General features: G+C 44.1%; 1 protein-coding gene across 4 annotated transcripts in view; it reads left to right on the top strand.

Moving 5' to 3' along the window:
• GIGYF2 (GRB10 interacting GYF protein 2) overlaps positions 1 to 10,507 on the top strand; it is a 138,061-nt gene extending 127,554 nt beyond the window's left edge. For 3 of the 4 annotated variants that reach the window (XM_039234494.1, XM_039234492.1, XM_039234495.1), the window contains 4 exons: positions 36 to 190; positions 1,726 to 1,916; positions 4,410 to 4,557; positions 9,471 to 10,507. In XM_039234494.1, coding sequence (XP_039090425.1) covers positions 36 to 190; positions 1,726 to 1,916; positions 4,410 to 4,557; positions 9,471 to 9,538 — 562 coding nt within the window. In that variant the 3' untranslated portion in view covers positions 9,539 to 10,507. Of the gene's footprint in view, positions 1 to 35; positions 191 to 1,725; positions 1,917 to 4,405; positions 4,558 to 9,470 lie in introns of all 4 variants that reach the window. The other variant, XM_039234493.1, reaches the window with a different exon arrangement.
• Positions 10,508 to 15,290: the final 4,783 nt, after the last annotated feature.

Raw genomic sequence — 15,290 nt, 5'->3', positions numbered from 1 at the left:
TGGGAATATAATATCGCCCTATTGTTTTGCTTTAGTAAATCTGTAGGTGTGTCTAACCGGCAGAATAAGAAAGTAGAAGAAGAAGAAAAGTTGCTGAAGCTCTTTCAGGGAGTAAATAAAGCCCAAGATGGATTTACCCAGTGGTGTGAACAGATGCTTCATGCCCTTAATACGGCAAATAACTTGGATGGTAAGAATTGGGGAGGGAAACCCAGCATGTGGATTGGCAGAGTAGGACCCACAAAGAGGTTGGCAAGTTGGAGTAATGAACCAAAACTCAGGAGGTGAAAGGTAATGGAGGTCAAATCCTGTACCTACCGTAAGAACTTGACTCTTTCATAGTATTATAAGTAGTACTAATGAGAAAAGTCCTGTAACACTGTGCTCAAATAGGTTATCAGTGGTTGCCAAAAATTAGATACTATTTCAGGCTGCCTTATGATGTACAGGACAGAGAAGGTCATGGTTCCATATGGGTCATTTTGTTGGGGACATTGCCAGCCAGCCCAAGTCCAAAGGAAGGTAACTCATGGTGGAGACCAAGGTCATCCTGGGCGAGAGAAGCCTGAGGTGATGTGAGAACTTTCCCTTCCTGCCTTTGGGGCCAGGGGTGGAAATTCTCCTTTGTGCTTGATGAAACTAGGACCAGTGAGTGGAAGTGAAAAGGTTTCAGCGCACTTTGAAGAAACTTGCTAATTGTTAGTCGATCACAAAGAGTATCTATCATCTGCCTTAGATGGAAGTGAGTTCCTGTCCCTATTCTCAAGTGTTTAAACCAGAGACCAGCTTGTGTGGAAGGGATTCCTGTAACCAATAGGCTACGTTGAGCTAGTCTTATTTCCAATATCTTAATTACTAAAACCAGGGATGTTTTAAAAACAGAACAGTAAAGGAATGGAAGGGTTCCTTTGCATCATTGTAACAATATCTAATCGTCTGAAAGAGCCAGGGAAAACAATAGTGAATAATAGTAATGGCTACCATTCATTAAGCACCTGTCATGTGCTAGGCACTTTCTAGCAGTTAACATATGTTATTCCAGTTATTTAATTTTACAATAATTAAATAAGATACTATTACAATGTAGGTGATATTATCCCCATTTTATAAATTAGGAAACGGAGGCTCAGAATGGTTAAGTAATTCATCAAGGTCACACAGCGAGCAAATTTCAGAGTCAGGTTTTCAACCCATGTCTGTCTGATTCTGATACTTGTGCTTTTTCTCCTGCACCACACTGCTTGCATGCTCCATTTGATTCCTCTCTAAACAGATGACATCTCCATGAAGTGAAAGTTCTTGAGGGGTGTGGTTGTATTTTTAGTTATCTGTCATGGTGCCTGACACACATCATAGCACTTAATAAATATTGATTGAATTTAAGGAAAGAAAAAAATGAATTTCCAGATGACTTCAGTCTTAGGCAAGCAGTTGTTTCAATCAATATAACATTTAGTTTTTACCAAAGTAACATTTAGTGAAACTAAGCATGCATGATGTGTCTTTGTTTGACTGTGCTACTTGAGATAATTTAGGTCATTGCAGTGATAGTGGGCATTTTTTTCTCATTAGATGAAAGAAAATTTAACACAGTAGCTGCATACCTTTCAAGTGTACATGATTGAGTGGGTCGTAGGTGCGACAGTATATTAAAATCTGAAACTGATTTTTTGCCTGTGATATTTCATTGTTACTTTGTATGTCTTCTCCCCTCTTATGTTGCAGTTCCCACATTTGTTTCTTTCCTGAAAGAAGTAGAATCACCTTATGAGGTCCATGATTACATTAGAGCCTATTTAGGAGATACCTCTGAGGCCAAGGAGTTTGCCAAGCAGTTCCTCGAGCGCCGTGCCAAACAGAAAGCCAGCCAGCGGCAGCAGCAGCAGCAGCAGCAGCAGCAGCAGCAGCAGCAGCAGGTATGAGGCAGTAGTTTGTATGGTGCTCCTGAGAGTGAGTTTTAATACCTTGAAATGTTGAGCAGCCAGAGAAATCAAAATTAAAACAAAGGATACCATTAAAAAAAATTAATGTTTATTTTTGAAAGAGAGGGAGACCGAGCATGAGTGGGGGAGGGGCAGAGAGAGAGAGGGAGACACAGAATTTGAAGCAGCTCCAGGTTCCGAGCTGTCAACATGGAGTCTGATGTGGGGCTTGAACCCACAGACTATGAGATCATGAGCTGAGTCAAAGTCAGACACTTAACTGACTGAGCTACTTGGGTGCCCCAAAAGATACCATTTTTGTGCATCAGATGACTGTGGCTTTTTAAAATGTGGTGGACTTGGGGCACCTGGGTCAATCGTCTTAACTCTTGATTTAATCTCAGATCATGATCTCGTGGTTCTTGAGATGAAGCGCCGCATTGGGCTCCTCTCTGGCAGTGCAAAGCCTACTTGGGATTCTTTCTCTCTCTGCCCCTCCCCTGCTTGTTCCCAACCCCGCCCCCCCCTTCCTCTTTCTCTCAAAATTAAATAAACTTAAAAAGAAATGTGGCAGTCTTGATAATTTCAAATTATATACCCAGAGGCTTTTTGCAAATTTCCCAAATAGCACATATAATCATTCTCTATTAGTTCCGTTTTCCTTGGTTCATACTTGTTCCTCAAATTGCAAATTCCTACTTGTCATAGACTCATAAATTTTTTGAATAGTTAAAACCTACAAATGTTGACTCTCCAGTGCTCAGTATCAGCTGTGCCCAATGTTGACGATACTGTAGCATGCCAGACGTTGTTGATGGGGATGTAAAAGTACAGTCAATTCTCGTTACTCATGGTAGTTCTGCTTTGTACAGTCACCACTCGCAATGAATTAGCGAATCTGGAACCTGTTGCTCCAGGGGAAACACCCAGTTAGGATTCTGTGAACCTCTGGTCACGACATTTTTGTCAGCTGATCAATATGTAACCTTGTTTTGTGCATGTTTCTGTTTAAAGATGCCTTATTTAATGTAACATTGATTCCCTAAGATTGACCTCCTGGCCAGCAGCACAGGAGCTCATGCCTGAGTGACGCTTCTCTAACACATGGATTTTCTCCATAAGGCGTGGCACAGCCTTCTTGCACTGAGGAACACAAACAGCACTTTAAACTCGGGGCCATTTTAAACTGTGACAGCATAAAAGTGTGAAAATCATGACACTAAATAGACTGAGAAAGATGCTTGTGTACAGTATGAAGCTGAGACAAGAAGTCAGCTTCCCACCCTGTCCCACCTCAGCTGGGAGTGCGTTCCTCAGGCAGGCAGAGTTTTCACTGCTCTGTACATTTGCGTATTCAGAATAACCATAAAAACATTGCAGTTTTTGACTTTGGGGTTACAAATAAACTATAGTCAGTGAGTGAATTTGCAAATACGCAGCCTGTGAGTAATGAGGATCCGTTATACAAGTTTTATGAAAGATGAGCTGGCAAGGCTCATGGAGAGCTTAAGAATACTCATATTCTTTAATCCTGTGATTGTGTTAGAGATTATGTTATCGGTCATTTCTGGAGGATATAAAGGATACAGTGAAGTACAAGGCATTTAAAATCCATTTGGGTAAATGGGCTAATGATCAGGTGAAGGAAAGTGAGAGGTGTAAACATGAACAGCACAAGGAGAGATGAGGAATCAGAAGGGAAGGTGTTGTAGAGTAGTACAGACGGCTCTTTGCAATTGTGAGACAGCGCCCTGCGTGCTGAAGGTGGAGGCCCCCTGCGCGCACATGTGCACAGAGCCAGGCTTGTCCTTCCACGGTGCTTTCTCCACTCTTCCTCCCCCGCAGCCACTACCTGTGCCTTCAACCAGCTCATTGAATCTGATCCTGCCTTAAAATGAATCACTCTAGTAAGAGCAACAGGCAGGTGTGAGTGGCTGATTGATAGACTGTCTCCTAGTGTAACTAGTCGGTAGAAAGTGTATGGATAACATTTGGGGACCAGATCTCTTGTAGGAACGCCTGTGCGTATAAATACGTGGTACTCGTTTTATTGGGTAGCATGCCGCCGGCTCGTCTGCAGCCTGCCCTCACTGTCCTGGGGCTAGAGACACAGGGGCCCTGTGCTTTGGGGAGCTGATGGGTGTAAATTGCTGGCGTCCAGAAGCCTGTTCCATTATTTGCTGTGTATTTAATTTCCTGGTGGACGGTACAGACTCCTTGTACACCAGAGAGGTCTTAACAGATGTGGGGTCACAATGGGGCGGACACCTGCAGTTACCAGGATAGGCCTTTGGAGGTACAGAGCTTAAATGGGATGCCTGAATCCAAATGAAAGGAGAGTGGCTCGTGGCTTCCTCTTTGTTTCCATGATAGGCTTTCTGTTTTTAACCTCATACTTGATAAAATGAGGGCAAATCAACCACTTTCTTAAAGGGGACCACACTTGCATCCCCTGTGTAACCTCAGCTGTGACATCTTGTTTCACAGGACTCTGTGTGGGGAATGAACCACAGTGCACTCCATTCAGTATTTCAGACCAATCAAAGCAACAACCAACAATCCAGTTTTGAGGCCGTACAAAGTGGCAAGAAGAAGAAAAAGCAGAAGATGGTCCGAGCAGATCCTAGTTTATTAGGTGAGCAAAGGCCTGAAGTCTCAGCTGGGTGTTGGGGGTGTGCAGCTTATAGCAGCATCATTGAGTCCCATGGTGGAATGTTTTTCATAAAGGGAAATAATTTTTATATAAAAAAATTTTAAGCCACCTTGAAATAAGTAATATTTACTAGCCATATCAGTGTAATAAGAACTATGCCTTGTGTGCTCTAGGGAATAAGAAAAGTAATCGCTTATATTGTCTGGTGCTGCTGTAAACTTTGAGGCCTTAAATTTCATGTTTAATATGAATTTCTTTAGAAGACCTTTCAATTAGTTGGAAAATAATGCTAATAGAGAAAAGTAAAAGTGTAAAAATTTAAATGCTGATTTGTATAGAAGCTGACCATAATCCAATGAGGTATTTAAACAACTAGGATGTGTTGATATCTGGTATGTATGTATGTATATCTGGTTTTCAGACTCATTCTATATTCTGAGGTCGTGTTCCAGTTTACCAGTGAGTAAACCAGGGCCCAGAGGGTTTAGGACATTTTCCAAAGTCACACAGCTATTCAGCATTGGGGCTGGGATTTCACAAGAGGCCTGTTTTCTTCCCACTCTTCTGTTAGCCACAACCATTCTTGTCCAGCATTGAGAACCAGAAGCTTCATGCAAGGCAGATTCATGGAAACGGTGACACCAGAACTGGGGCTTTGAAAGACTGGCAGGAAGGACAGGTGGTAGTGTTTCCGGAATAATAAACAGTCTAGACAAAGTTGATACAGGCCACTTGTGTTTCTTAAACATGGCCTCACAGACCATGATGAAATTAAGATGATTCTCTTTCTCTCTTTTTTAATGAATGTAAAATAGGCTGTTAAAAACCATGCTTTCTGGGATAGAATGATTATATTGGCAAAGATAGCAGGTTAGGATGTTGGCCCAGGCAGGAGACAGACTAATTTGGCTGCACTATAGACCAGATGAAAGGTACTTGTGGCCTGGAATAGGGTTTTGGCTGTAGATAGAGAGGAGTTAGATGGATTTCAGAAACTCAGGGGACAGACTGGCTGGACAAGGGGAATGGGAAGATTTGGGCAGCAGATGGGTGGTATTGCCATTTGCGGAAAGGATGAGCCCTGGAAATGGAGCAGGCCTATGGATTAAGGATACGATACGGTCGTCGAGGTGTGTTGGGCGGGTCCAGGGTGAAGTGCCTAGAAGGCGTCAGGTGGAGGTGCCCACAGGAAAGAGGTGATTACCATCCTCCTCTTCCCTCGGCAGTTTCCTGCCCTGGAGAAAAACAAAATGTCAGTAACAAAAACCTAACTTTGAGGGTTACCCTGTGAAACTGAGGCCTAAAAGCTGGCTTGGGAACAGAGAGGTCTGGTGAAATGCTGTTTTCTTCTGCCATCTCAGAAATTTGTGTTAAGAATGGATGGAACAGGCTCACATTTTATGCAGTTTTGACAGAAGCGGGTGAATGTATATTTAAAAGTGTTCCTGAAATTCTGGATGTGGGGTCTACCTAAGAAGCCTTTGTTACTCTTTAGCTGTGGCTCTTGAAGGGTAAGCTGTTAGGGAAAAGGTTCTTCTGAAAAGGAGGTAAAGCTCTTTGAATTAAATATTCAGTTTGACGCCATCCTTATTACAGACCTGAGAAAGAAAGGGACTTAAAACTCCCTTCAGGAGAATGAAGGGAGTTTTAGGAATTCGTCTATTTTAGGAATAAAGTTTAAGGAATTGATTTATATTGCAGGGGAAGAAAAAATACATATAAGGGAAGTAAAGTGTTCAACAAAGTATTGAGAAAACTCACTTGTGTGGGCTTGGACCTTTTTATGAAAATTTCTGCTCATTAAATCTCTGAAAATGCTTCTGATAATTCCTAATTTCTGTCCCTTATCTACGCATTTCCATTTATTACTATTTTTAATTAATACATGTCTTAGTGATTTACAGATTGAGAAAAATTAGTATGTGTCCATCAGTCACAGTTCCCCATGCACAGACTGAGGCAGGTTCTGATTTGGTCCAAAAGTATCCATTGAAAAAGTAGTCACTGATCAAAAGAGAACTTTGCTTCTAAAATAGACCATCCGAGAGGCTGAGAGTCTCATTTTAATGACCTATCAGCTCCATTGTACTCTGTGTCTTTTTGTAGTTTTTAGAGCTACCACGTGCCCTTGTGAACCGGCATCCATTATTTGGGTGTAAGTATACATACACAATGGCATTTTCCTCCAGTCATACTTCCCTGAATAGACAGTCTCTCAGCGGCACCCGGGTGGCTCAGTGGGTTAAGCATCCAACTTCGGCTCAGGTCATGATCTCAGCATTTGTGAGTTCGAGCCCCACATCGAGCTCGCTGCTATCAGTGTAGAGCCTGCTTCGGATCCTCTGGCTCTGTCCCTTTCCTGCTCGCGCTCGCTCTCTCTCTCTCTCTCTCTCTCTCTCTCTCTCTCTCTCTCTCAAAAATAAACATCAAAACAAAACACAGTCTCCCAGATCTTAAAGAAGTCATGTGAGTGAGAGGTAGTCATTTGTTCTGATACTAACAGAGTGTAGTCTTTAGAACCAGAACAGTGGGCTTAAATTCTCCTTTGTATTGCCCACTGTACCGGGTTTTATGACCAGTATATGAGACCATGTCTGCCGAAAGCTTAGCCTAGGAATTGACATACTGTCGATTAATAAGCACTAACATGAGTAAGTAACCTTTTTTTTTTGGCTCTAGGCTGCCGCTCTTTTCTGTCTTCACATGATTAAAATTAATTTAGCTTGTGTTTTTATTGCATTTCCACTTTTATCACATGTAGCTCATTGTTTTCATCACAGTTCATCTGTTCTTGAGATACATGTGAAGACAAAAACCTGCTTCAGAATAGAGTCATGGCTTATTTCATAAGCTGTTTGGTCTTTAAGTTTTTATACTTACCTAATTAAACTGTTACTTTCAAATAGGGACACTAAGCCTTTTGTTATTTTCCAGGGAAAAGTCTTGTGGGTTGAGAGAACACAGTTGATGGGTAGAACTAAGGGTGGAGTTTGGAGCCCTAACCCCTCGTAGTCTTAGGCCTTGTAAGCAGCTTGTACCACAGTGTCCTTGGTTAATAGTCATGTTTATGTTTTCAAATCATGATATTTTGAGTCAAGAATGTAGTATAATTAAGCTATTTTTATTATGTGAGGCTTTTTTATTATTGGTACTTTTTTTTAAAAAGTCCTTTATTTTGAGAAAAAGCAAGAGTGGGGGAAGGGCAGAGAGAGAGAGAGAGAGAGTGAGAGTATCCCAAGCAGGCTCTACACTGTCAGCACAGAACCCAATGTGGGGCTTGGACCCACAAGCCATGAGATCATGACCTGATCCAAAGTCAGATGCTTAACTGACTGAGCCACCCCAGCACCCCTGTTATCCGTACATTTAAAATGTGTCTTCATTTGGGGCACTTGGGTGGTGCAGTTGGTTAAGCATCCAACTTCGGCTCAGGTCATGATCTTAAGGTTTGTGGTCTCGAGCCCCACGTCGGGCTCTGTGCTGACAGCTCAGAGCCTGGATCCTGCTTCGGATTCTGTGTGTGTGTCTCTCTCTCTCCCTCCCCCACTCGGGCTGGGTCTTTCTCTGTCTCTCTCAAAAATAAATAAACATTAAAAAAATAATAATGAAATAAAATGTGTCTTTGAAAACTTGAACATTAAAGAACAAAAGGTGGCAGAATACTTAGGTAATATTAACAACTAACTGCCTTTACATAGTAGAGAGTTGCCTGTTTACTTTTTGATACTCAAATAGCAGCTGAAACCGATTGAGATTTCATTTAGGGTAGATGAACTGAAAGCTTTTTGGGAGTCCCTTGTTCCAAAGAAGCCCTGTAAATAATACTTCATCTATCTCTGGTTATGAAGTTTATAGAAAAATTACATGTGCGTGGCTGAAAGGATTAGGTTTTCAAATGTTGGTAGTGTTTATAAGTACTGATCATTGCCTTTGATGGTGGTGCTAATACTGCTTTCTCTAAACCAGATTGCGTTTTGGTTGATCCATATGGCTAACTCTCTTCCTTTGCAAGTCTACTTATAATAGATTGAATTGTGAATAAAGTACTTTAATCTTTTTGTGCTCTCTAGCCTGTGATAGAACATCTGAGGGCTCACAGGGTCTTGTAGTAGATCTTCCCTGAAGCCTTGTGTCCTCGAATAGCAAAAGCTCTTGGCTAGAACTTTGAAAAAGTTTTTGACCCAATGGGGGTTGCCGGGGGGGGAGAAGTATTCCCAGTAGCTAGTGGGACTGAAGTAATATTGCTCCCACTTAGAATTCACAGTCATACAGTCAGGTAGTTAGAAAGTATTTGGTATCTGTTATTCTCTCCCTCCCTTCTGCCCCCTTCTCTATTACAGTGCCCATCCTGAATGGCCCTTCCCCGCTAGCCAGCCTGACTTGGCCTTAACACATGCTCACAGCCAGATTCTTCTCAGGAATCACTAAAGCACTAGTTTGCAAGTCATTTTTTTCCCTCCCTAATTAAATTAATACCAGAGGGGCGCCTGGGTGGCTCAGTCGGTTAAGCGTCAGAGTTCGGCTCAGGTCATGATCTTACGGTTTTTATGTTTGAGACCCGCGTCGGGCTCTGTGCTGACAGCTCAGAACCTGGAGCCTCCTTCCGATTCTGTGTCTCCCTCTCTCTCTGCCCCTCCCGTGATCACAGTCTGTTTCTCTCTCTCTCTCAAAAATAAATAAAACATTAAAAAAAATTAAAGTTAACACCCGAAACCTGAAGAATAAGTAAAAATAAAGAATCTCTCCTTGGAAGGGCAGAATACCACCCTCTGACCTTTGTCCTTCTTTCTTCTTCCTTTCTTTAGTACCCATATGGCATGTTAAATTCCCCTGGCGGGAATTCAAGCCCCATGGTTGTCCAGGTGTGGTCACTCATTGCCAATTTTTTCCGGCAGGATTTTCAGTCAATGCTTCATCAGAGCGACTCAATATGGGTGAAATCGAGACTTTGGATGACTACTGAGCACCTGCCAGTGGACTGGCCTGCCTTCTCCTCTCTGCTGACCATGGATTCTCCACCTTTGGACACAACACTTACTCACCATTTACTCTTTATCACTCTGCAACAAATCACAGAACCGATCATCTCAGGCTTTTTCTTCTAGCCCTTTGTGTCCAAGATTCTTTAAACTGTTTTTGTTGGTGAGCATCTCAGACTGTAGATAAGTGGACCGGACCCTGTGTCTTGGGGGTGGCAGTGGGGATTACTCCCCACCAAGGCTGTTTACTGTGCCGTGATTTCATCTGCTGTGTCCCAGAAAGTGTGTTGGGATCTGCCAATAGCTATTTACTTTCTTATGTCACTTTTTCCCTTTCTGTTTTCTTTTTTCTTCTTTTTAACCCCGCATAAGGGCAAGTGGTTTAACTGGTGCAATCATGAAGAGAGTTAATGGTAACAGACATTGGCCAGCAGCACAATGCCATGGACTGTGACTTGAGTGTCCATCAGGACAGGCAGACGCCCCCAGTCTCAAGGCTGCATTGCCACTGCTAACTTTGGGATTGCATCAAAGAGGCCCTGAGTGGGGTGGAGTTTAGATTGGATTGGTTTGATGTTGCACCCCCCTCGCCTGTTCTTTCTGAGCATCCTTTCGGAGAAAGGACTCATGTTTTTCTTCATTAGATAGTGACTTCCAAGCAAGCTGACTTCTCCCCTGGCATACTCCAACCTGATTGGACAAAGGAAACCCTCTGGCCTGGGAGAAGAACTTATTCTTAATTTTTCCTTTCTTACAAAAACTGATTTTTCCCATAAATATTTTTACTTCAGAGGACTAGGACCAGTTCGTTTTGGGCCTTTCTGCTGAAAATTTGTCTCGTTTAAGAGGCAGCTAGGATCTTTACCATATGTATGAATTTGTATAATTTCATTTTGGATAGGGATAAACTTTTGCTTCTGATAAAAGCCCGGAATTTCATCTGTTTCCTCAGAGCATTGTGTGTGTGTCTTGCTGTGGCCCCGTAAGGTTTTGTTTAAAGATTCTGGAATGGCAAGTTGCTTGCCTTTTCTGAAAAGAAAATATACTACAAAACCTGACCATTTTTAAGACCTTCATCCATGGAAACCACTACACAGGAGAATGCAGTGGGGTGGAGGGGACAGGGGAGATGGGGGAGAGGAGCCTGGCTCTGGCTTCTCGTCATGGCCTCCTAGCACCCCTTCACCTCAGCTATAAACGTATTCAAGCCCTATTTATAAACAAGTACTCTTCCTGCCTCCCCCAGCCCCCCACAGAACATCACCTGGAATTGCCAATCACACTTTGGTCTGGAGCCATCGGACCGTCCGTCCCTGTGTGAGAAGTGCTGTGGTTCGGGTGGCTCCTGGTAGAGCACCTTTTCTTTCTGTCGTCATTGCCTGAAGAAGGCTGGAGTTGCTCTGAGAGCAGTTGGTTTTGGCTGATTATATTTGGTTTCTGTTTTTATTCTTTTGGATCATCATTCTCCCTATCCCTTCTTGCCTTCCTCCCTCCCTCCCAAACATGTACAATAACTATACAGAGACTGCTACAAACTTGTATATAGTTTTTGGATCAAATAGCATGAGGAGATGGGGAACCATTAAAAGTTGGGACTCCTGCTCTCCTTGGCTTTGTAAATTCAAAAGTGGGGGGTGGGGAAGAGGGATAGTTAAAATGTTTACAAAACTTTAAGCTCCCTCGGAACTTTTGCCAGTGTGGAGGAAAATAAAAACATAAATAAAACCTGGTGGTATTCTGTCTGAGCGCACCTCTTGTACTCACCTTCATCAAGGCTAAGCTTTGCACTAAACCGCTCTCCTGGCACCGGGGAGAAGCTGCAGACACGTGAGCAGCCGAGACCTGGAGGCAGCCAGGGCTTTTCCTGCAGGTCATGGAGCGCTGGCTGGGTCTGTGCTCGGGACCGTAGAGGTCAACATGAACACGGGTAAGTTTGACCAGTGTTTTTACTCCTTTCCCTGCCCCTTTCTGCTGACTTGTGGATTGTTTCCTGCCCTCACGCCACAGACACCCCCCCCAAACACGCCTCCAGAGCCTGCCCACATCTGCCCCCATGCCACAGACCCCCCCACCCTCCCCCAACGTGCCTTCCAGAGCCTGCCCACACCTTCCAACTAGACTCCACTGTGTGCTCGTTCAGGGAAAATAGAAATAAATAGAACACAAACATTTAGGGTGGGGCAAGCACATTTTGGGGAGCAAAGTCATTTTTCTCACAGAACATTTCCATTTACTTAACCAAGAACCTTGCTTCTCCTTGAGGAATTTCCCACTTAGTGGAAAGAAGCCACTCTTGCCCTGGAACGTTCTTCTGTTTTAGTCCTGTTCCTTTTCACATTCTCATTTGTTCAGTCCGTTCCAACTACCACGTCACATCCCTTCCTGTAAACTTATTTGCAAAGTATCTTAACTCTTTCTGAGTTTTAAAGCATTTATTTTGTACATGGTTTGCTTTTACTTCAGTTACCCAAAGACAGTTTTATTATGGAGACTTTCCCGCCAGATAGTTGGAGTTCTCGTTACTGTTGCTGCATAACAAGTCACCCCAAACTTATTTACAACAACCCCTTCCTTTTGTTGGCAAGTCTGTGAGTCACAGTTTTGGGGAAGGGGTCAGCCGGACAGTTCTCCCGTGGGGTCTCCTCTGCGGTCAGGTGTCAGCTGGGACAATCTTCAGGACGTTCAGTTAGGTTGACGGGCCACGATGGATCATCCATGTGGCTGGCAGTTGATTCTGGTTGTTGGCTGGTTGCTCAGCAAGGTCCACGGCTGGAGGAGCACATATTCCTCTTGAGCACCGTGTCTTCAGGGTAGGGAGGCTTAGGTGGCACTTGGCTCCCACCCTCCCCAAGGAGAACCAATGGAGGCTGCATCACCTTTTCTGACTTAAACTCGGAAGTTACGTAGTGTCACTCCTGTGATACTTTATTCTGTCAAAGTCCGCACACCCCCAGTCGGACCCGGGGGCTGGGAACATGGCACTCTCCCCTCCTTGATGGAAGATGTGGTAAGGTCTCATCGTAGGAGAGTGTGTGGGGTGGGAGATGTCCTGTGTAAGATGAGTTACACATATACATCAAAAGTTTTTAACTCTTCACTGGCTCTAAGTTGAGGGATTATTTTTTAATTTTAGGATAGGTAATAGCACTTCTGGCTTTATCTTAATTATTTTTCTATTAGGCAACCCTTGTATAAATATGTAATATAGTGGTGTGTGTGCCCTTTTATACACACTATTTTTTAAATTGATCAGATTAAGAAATTGAAATTTATACAAAATGCCCTGTGTTCTTAATAAAAATAAAAAGTCTGTGTATGACAGAAATGCTTCTGTGAAACGAACCTGTTTGTTTCTTGTGCTTCCAGTGTGGGAAGTAGAATCTCCTCACAAGAGCATCAGGCATGCACATTCCAAATAGGTCGTAACTTACAACCAAGAGCACGTTCCAGATGGAAGTTGGCTTCCTAGTTGATGGGCTTCTTGGGAGCAAAAGGTAGTAGCCCAGCTCTGGAGATGGCTTGGCCCTGCTTGAGTGCAGGCGGGCTGGCGAGGAAGCTACAGTGCTTGCTGGGACCGTCGGGAACCTGGGACCTTGGAGCAGCCAGATGTGTGGTGTTTATTTTAGGGATGTCGTTGGATGTTCTGGGAATGATGAACCTGTACAGTTTGAGGTAGGCCTGGTTCTAGACTGGGAACCTTGGAGAGGAGAGTTTCTCCCAGGGATTCATCGGCGGGAAGGTTTTGCAACTAAAGCAGCACGGCCGTGGTTCACTGTATGGGAGGAGCAGCACATAGATGCTGGGAGCAAGGGAGAAGTGGACTCCTTCCAGTGCTCCTTTGTGGCCTAAAATCCCTGCCTCCCCTGTCGTTGCTGGCAAAGTGATGGCCTCATGAGAACAGAACTCAAAGTAGCGTCAACACTCCATTCAGCCCCGCTGGTCTTAGGCAGAGCCGTCACTTCTCAAAGATTGCTTACTTGAGTGGAGAATGGCATCCCTTAACTGAAAATTACTTTTTCTGTTGAATTCCTCTGAGAAATGGTCCTGAAAATTGTCAGTGGGTCAGTGTGAGGTTTGGTTGCATGTAAGAGAAGATAAAAAGCAAAGTGAAGTCAGATGGTTTCTCAGGTGAAATCTGGAGGTCATCAGCCCAAGGCCGGCATGTTCCTCAGGGCCCTGGCTTCTTTTGTTTCACCATCCTGATTGCGGCTTCCATACTCAGTCACCCATGGCCCAGGGTGACTGCCAGAGCACCAGTCCTCAAGCCCAAATCCCAGGCAGGAGGAAGGAGTGGGGTGCAGCAGAAGGAGCACACCTCCCTGCTGCTTCTAGCTCCCCATAAGGAGCTTTTTTAAAATCTTCCTGGTCAGAATGTAAATACATAACTGAAGTTAGTGGCAAGAAAGGCTGGAAATTTGGGGTTTTTAGTTGAGTGTGCTGCCACCCCAAAATGCTACCAGGGTTTGTTTCTAAGCCCCGGGGAGAATGGATATTGCATTGGTGGTTAGCAGTCTCTAACAGTAACTTTCTCTAGTGTTCTGTTTTGAAGTCGCACAAGTTTGGGATAGTTTGTGCACTTGGACCACGGGAAAGGAATCGTAGCAACTACCCCAGTTTGGCCTGTGGACCGAGGACGTCGTCTTTTCCAACGAGGGGTCTCAGAACAGCCCCTGGTTTCCATTCTTGTGCAGAGCTGGGAACCCAGAGCAATTTCCAAAGGCCCAGCCTTGTTGTGTCCAGAATCTCCCAGTTCTACCCAGAGACTGGGTTTTGGGGTTTTTTTTTTTTTAAAGGTAGGGAAGGAACTCCATTGGCTTCGGGAATGGACGTCTTAGAGTCAAGCTGTCAGGTTTGAATGTTGGTCTACTGCCTACTTTGGGCAAGTATTTGTTTCCCTGTCACTGAAATGGAAACTATCAAGCAGTTGTGACCAATAAGTTACAATGCAAGCGCGTATTACGGTGCCCAGTGCATAAATGCTGGACGACTACTATTTGTGGGACATTCTGCAAGGGAGAACGGAGTTTGTGGGCTCATGTAGGTTCAGTAAAGCATATCAAGTAGGGGTAAACCTTTTCTTCTTCTTCTTCTTCTTTTTTTTTTTTTAATGTTATATTTATTTCTAGGAGAGAGAGAGAGACAGTGTGAGCAGGGGAGGGTCAGAGAGAGAGGGAGTGACAGACTCTGAAACAGGCTCCAGGCTCTGAGCTGGCAGTCAGCACAGAGCCCGACGTAGGGCTCGAACCCACGAACCGCGAGATCATGACCTAAGCGAAAGTCGGACGCTTAACCGACTAAGCCACCCAGGCGCCCTTTCTTTTTCTTTTTTTTTTTTTAAAGATTCTTTAATGTTTATTTTTGAGAGAGACACAAACACCCACACCCACAGTGTGAGCGAGGTAGGGACAGAGAGAGAAAGACACAGAATCTAAAGCAGGCTCCAGGCTCTGAGCTGTCAGCACAGAGCCCAGTGCGGGGCTCAAACGCACCAGCTGCGAGACCACAACCTGAGCTGAAGTCGGACGCTCAACCGACTGAGCCACCCAGGCACCCCAGGGGTAAACCTTTTCTTGGACATCTTAAAATTATGCAAAGTAGCGGTCAGGGAGGCAATGTGGCATGGGTTCTAAGAGGTTGTATATGAGCTGGCACCAGATCGTCTGTGGAACTTGAAGCAAAAATCAGTCCTTGAGTTCTGTGACCCAGAGTTTCTAGTTTGGAGTGGGACCCAGCATT

Source organism: Hyaena hyaena, unplaced genomic scaffold, assembly GCF_003009895.1.
Source record: "Hyaena hyaena isolate Hyena2069 unplaced genomic scaffold, ASM300989v1 scaffold_86, whole genome shotgun sequence".
In the NCBI taxonomy this organism is placed as follows: Eukaryota; Metazoa; Chordata; class Mammalia; order Carnivora; family Hyaenidae; genus Hyaena; species Hyaena hyaena.
This window is presented reverse-complemented; position numbering and strand designations above follow the sequence as displayed.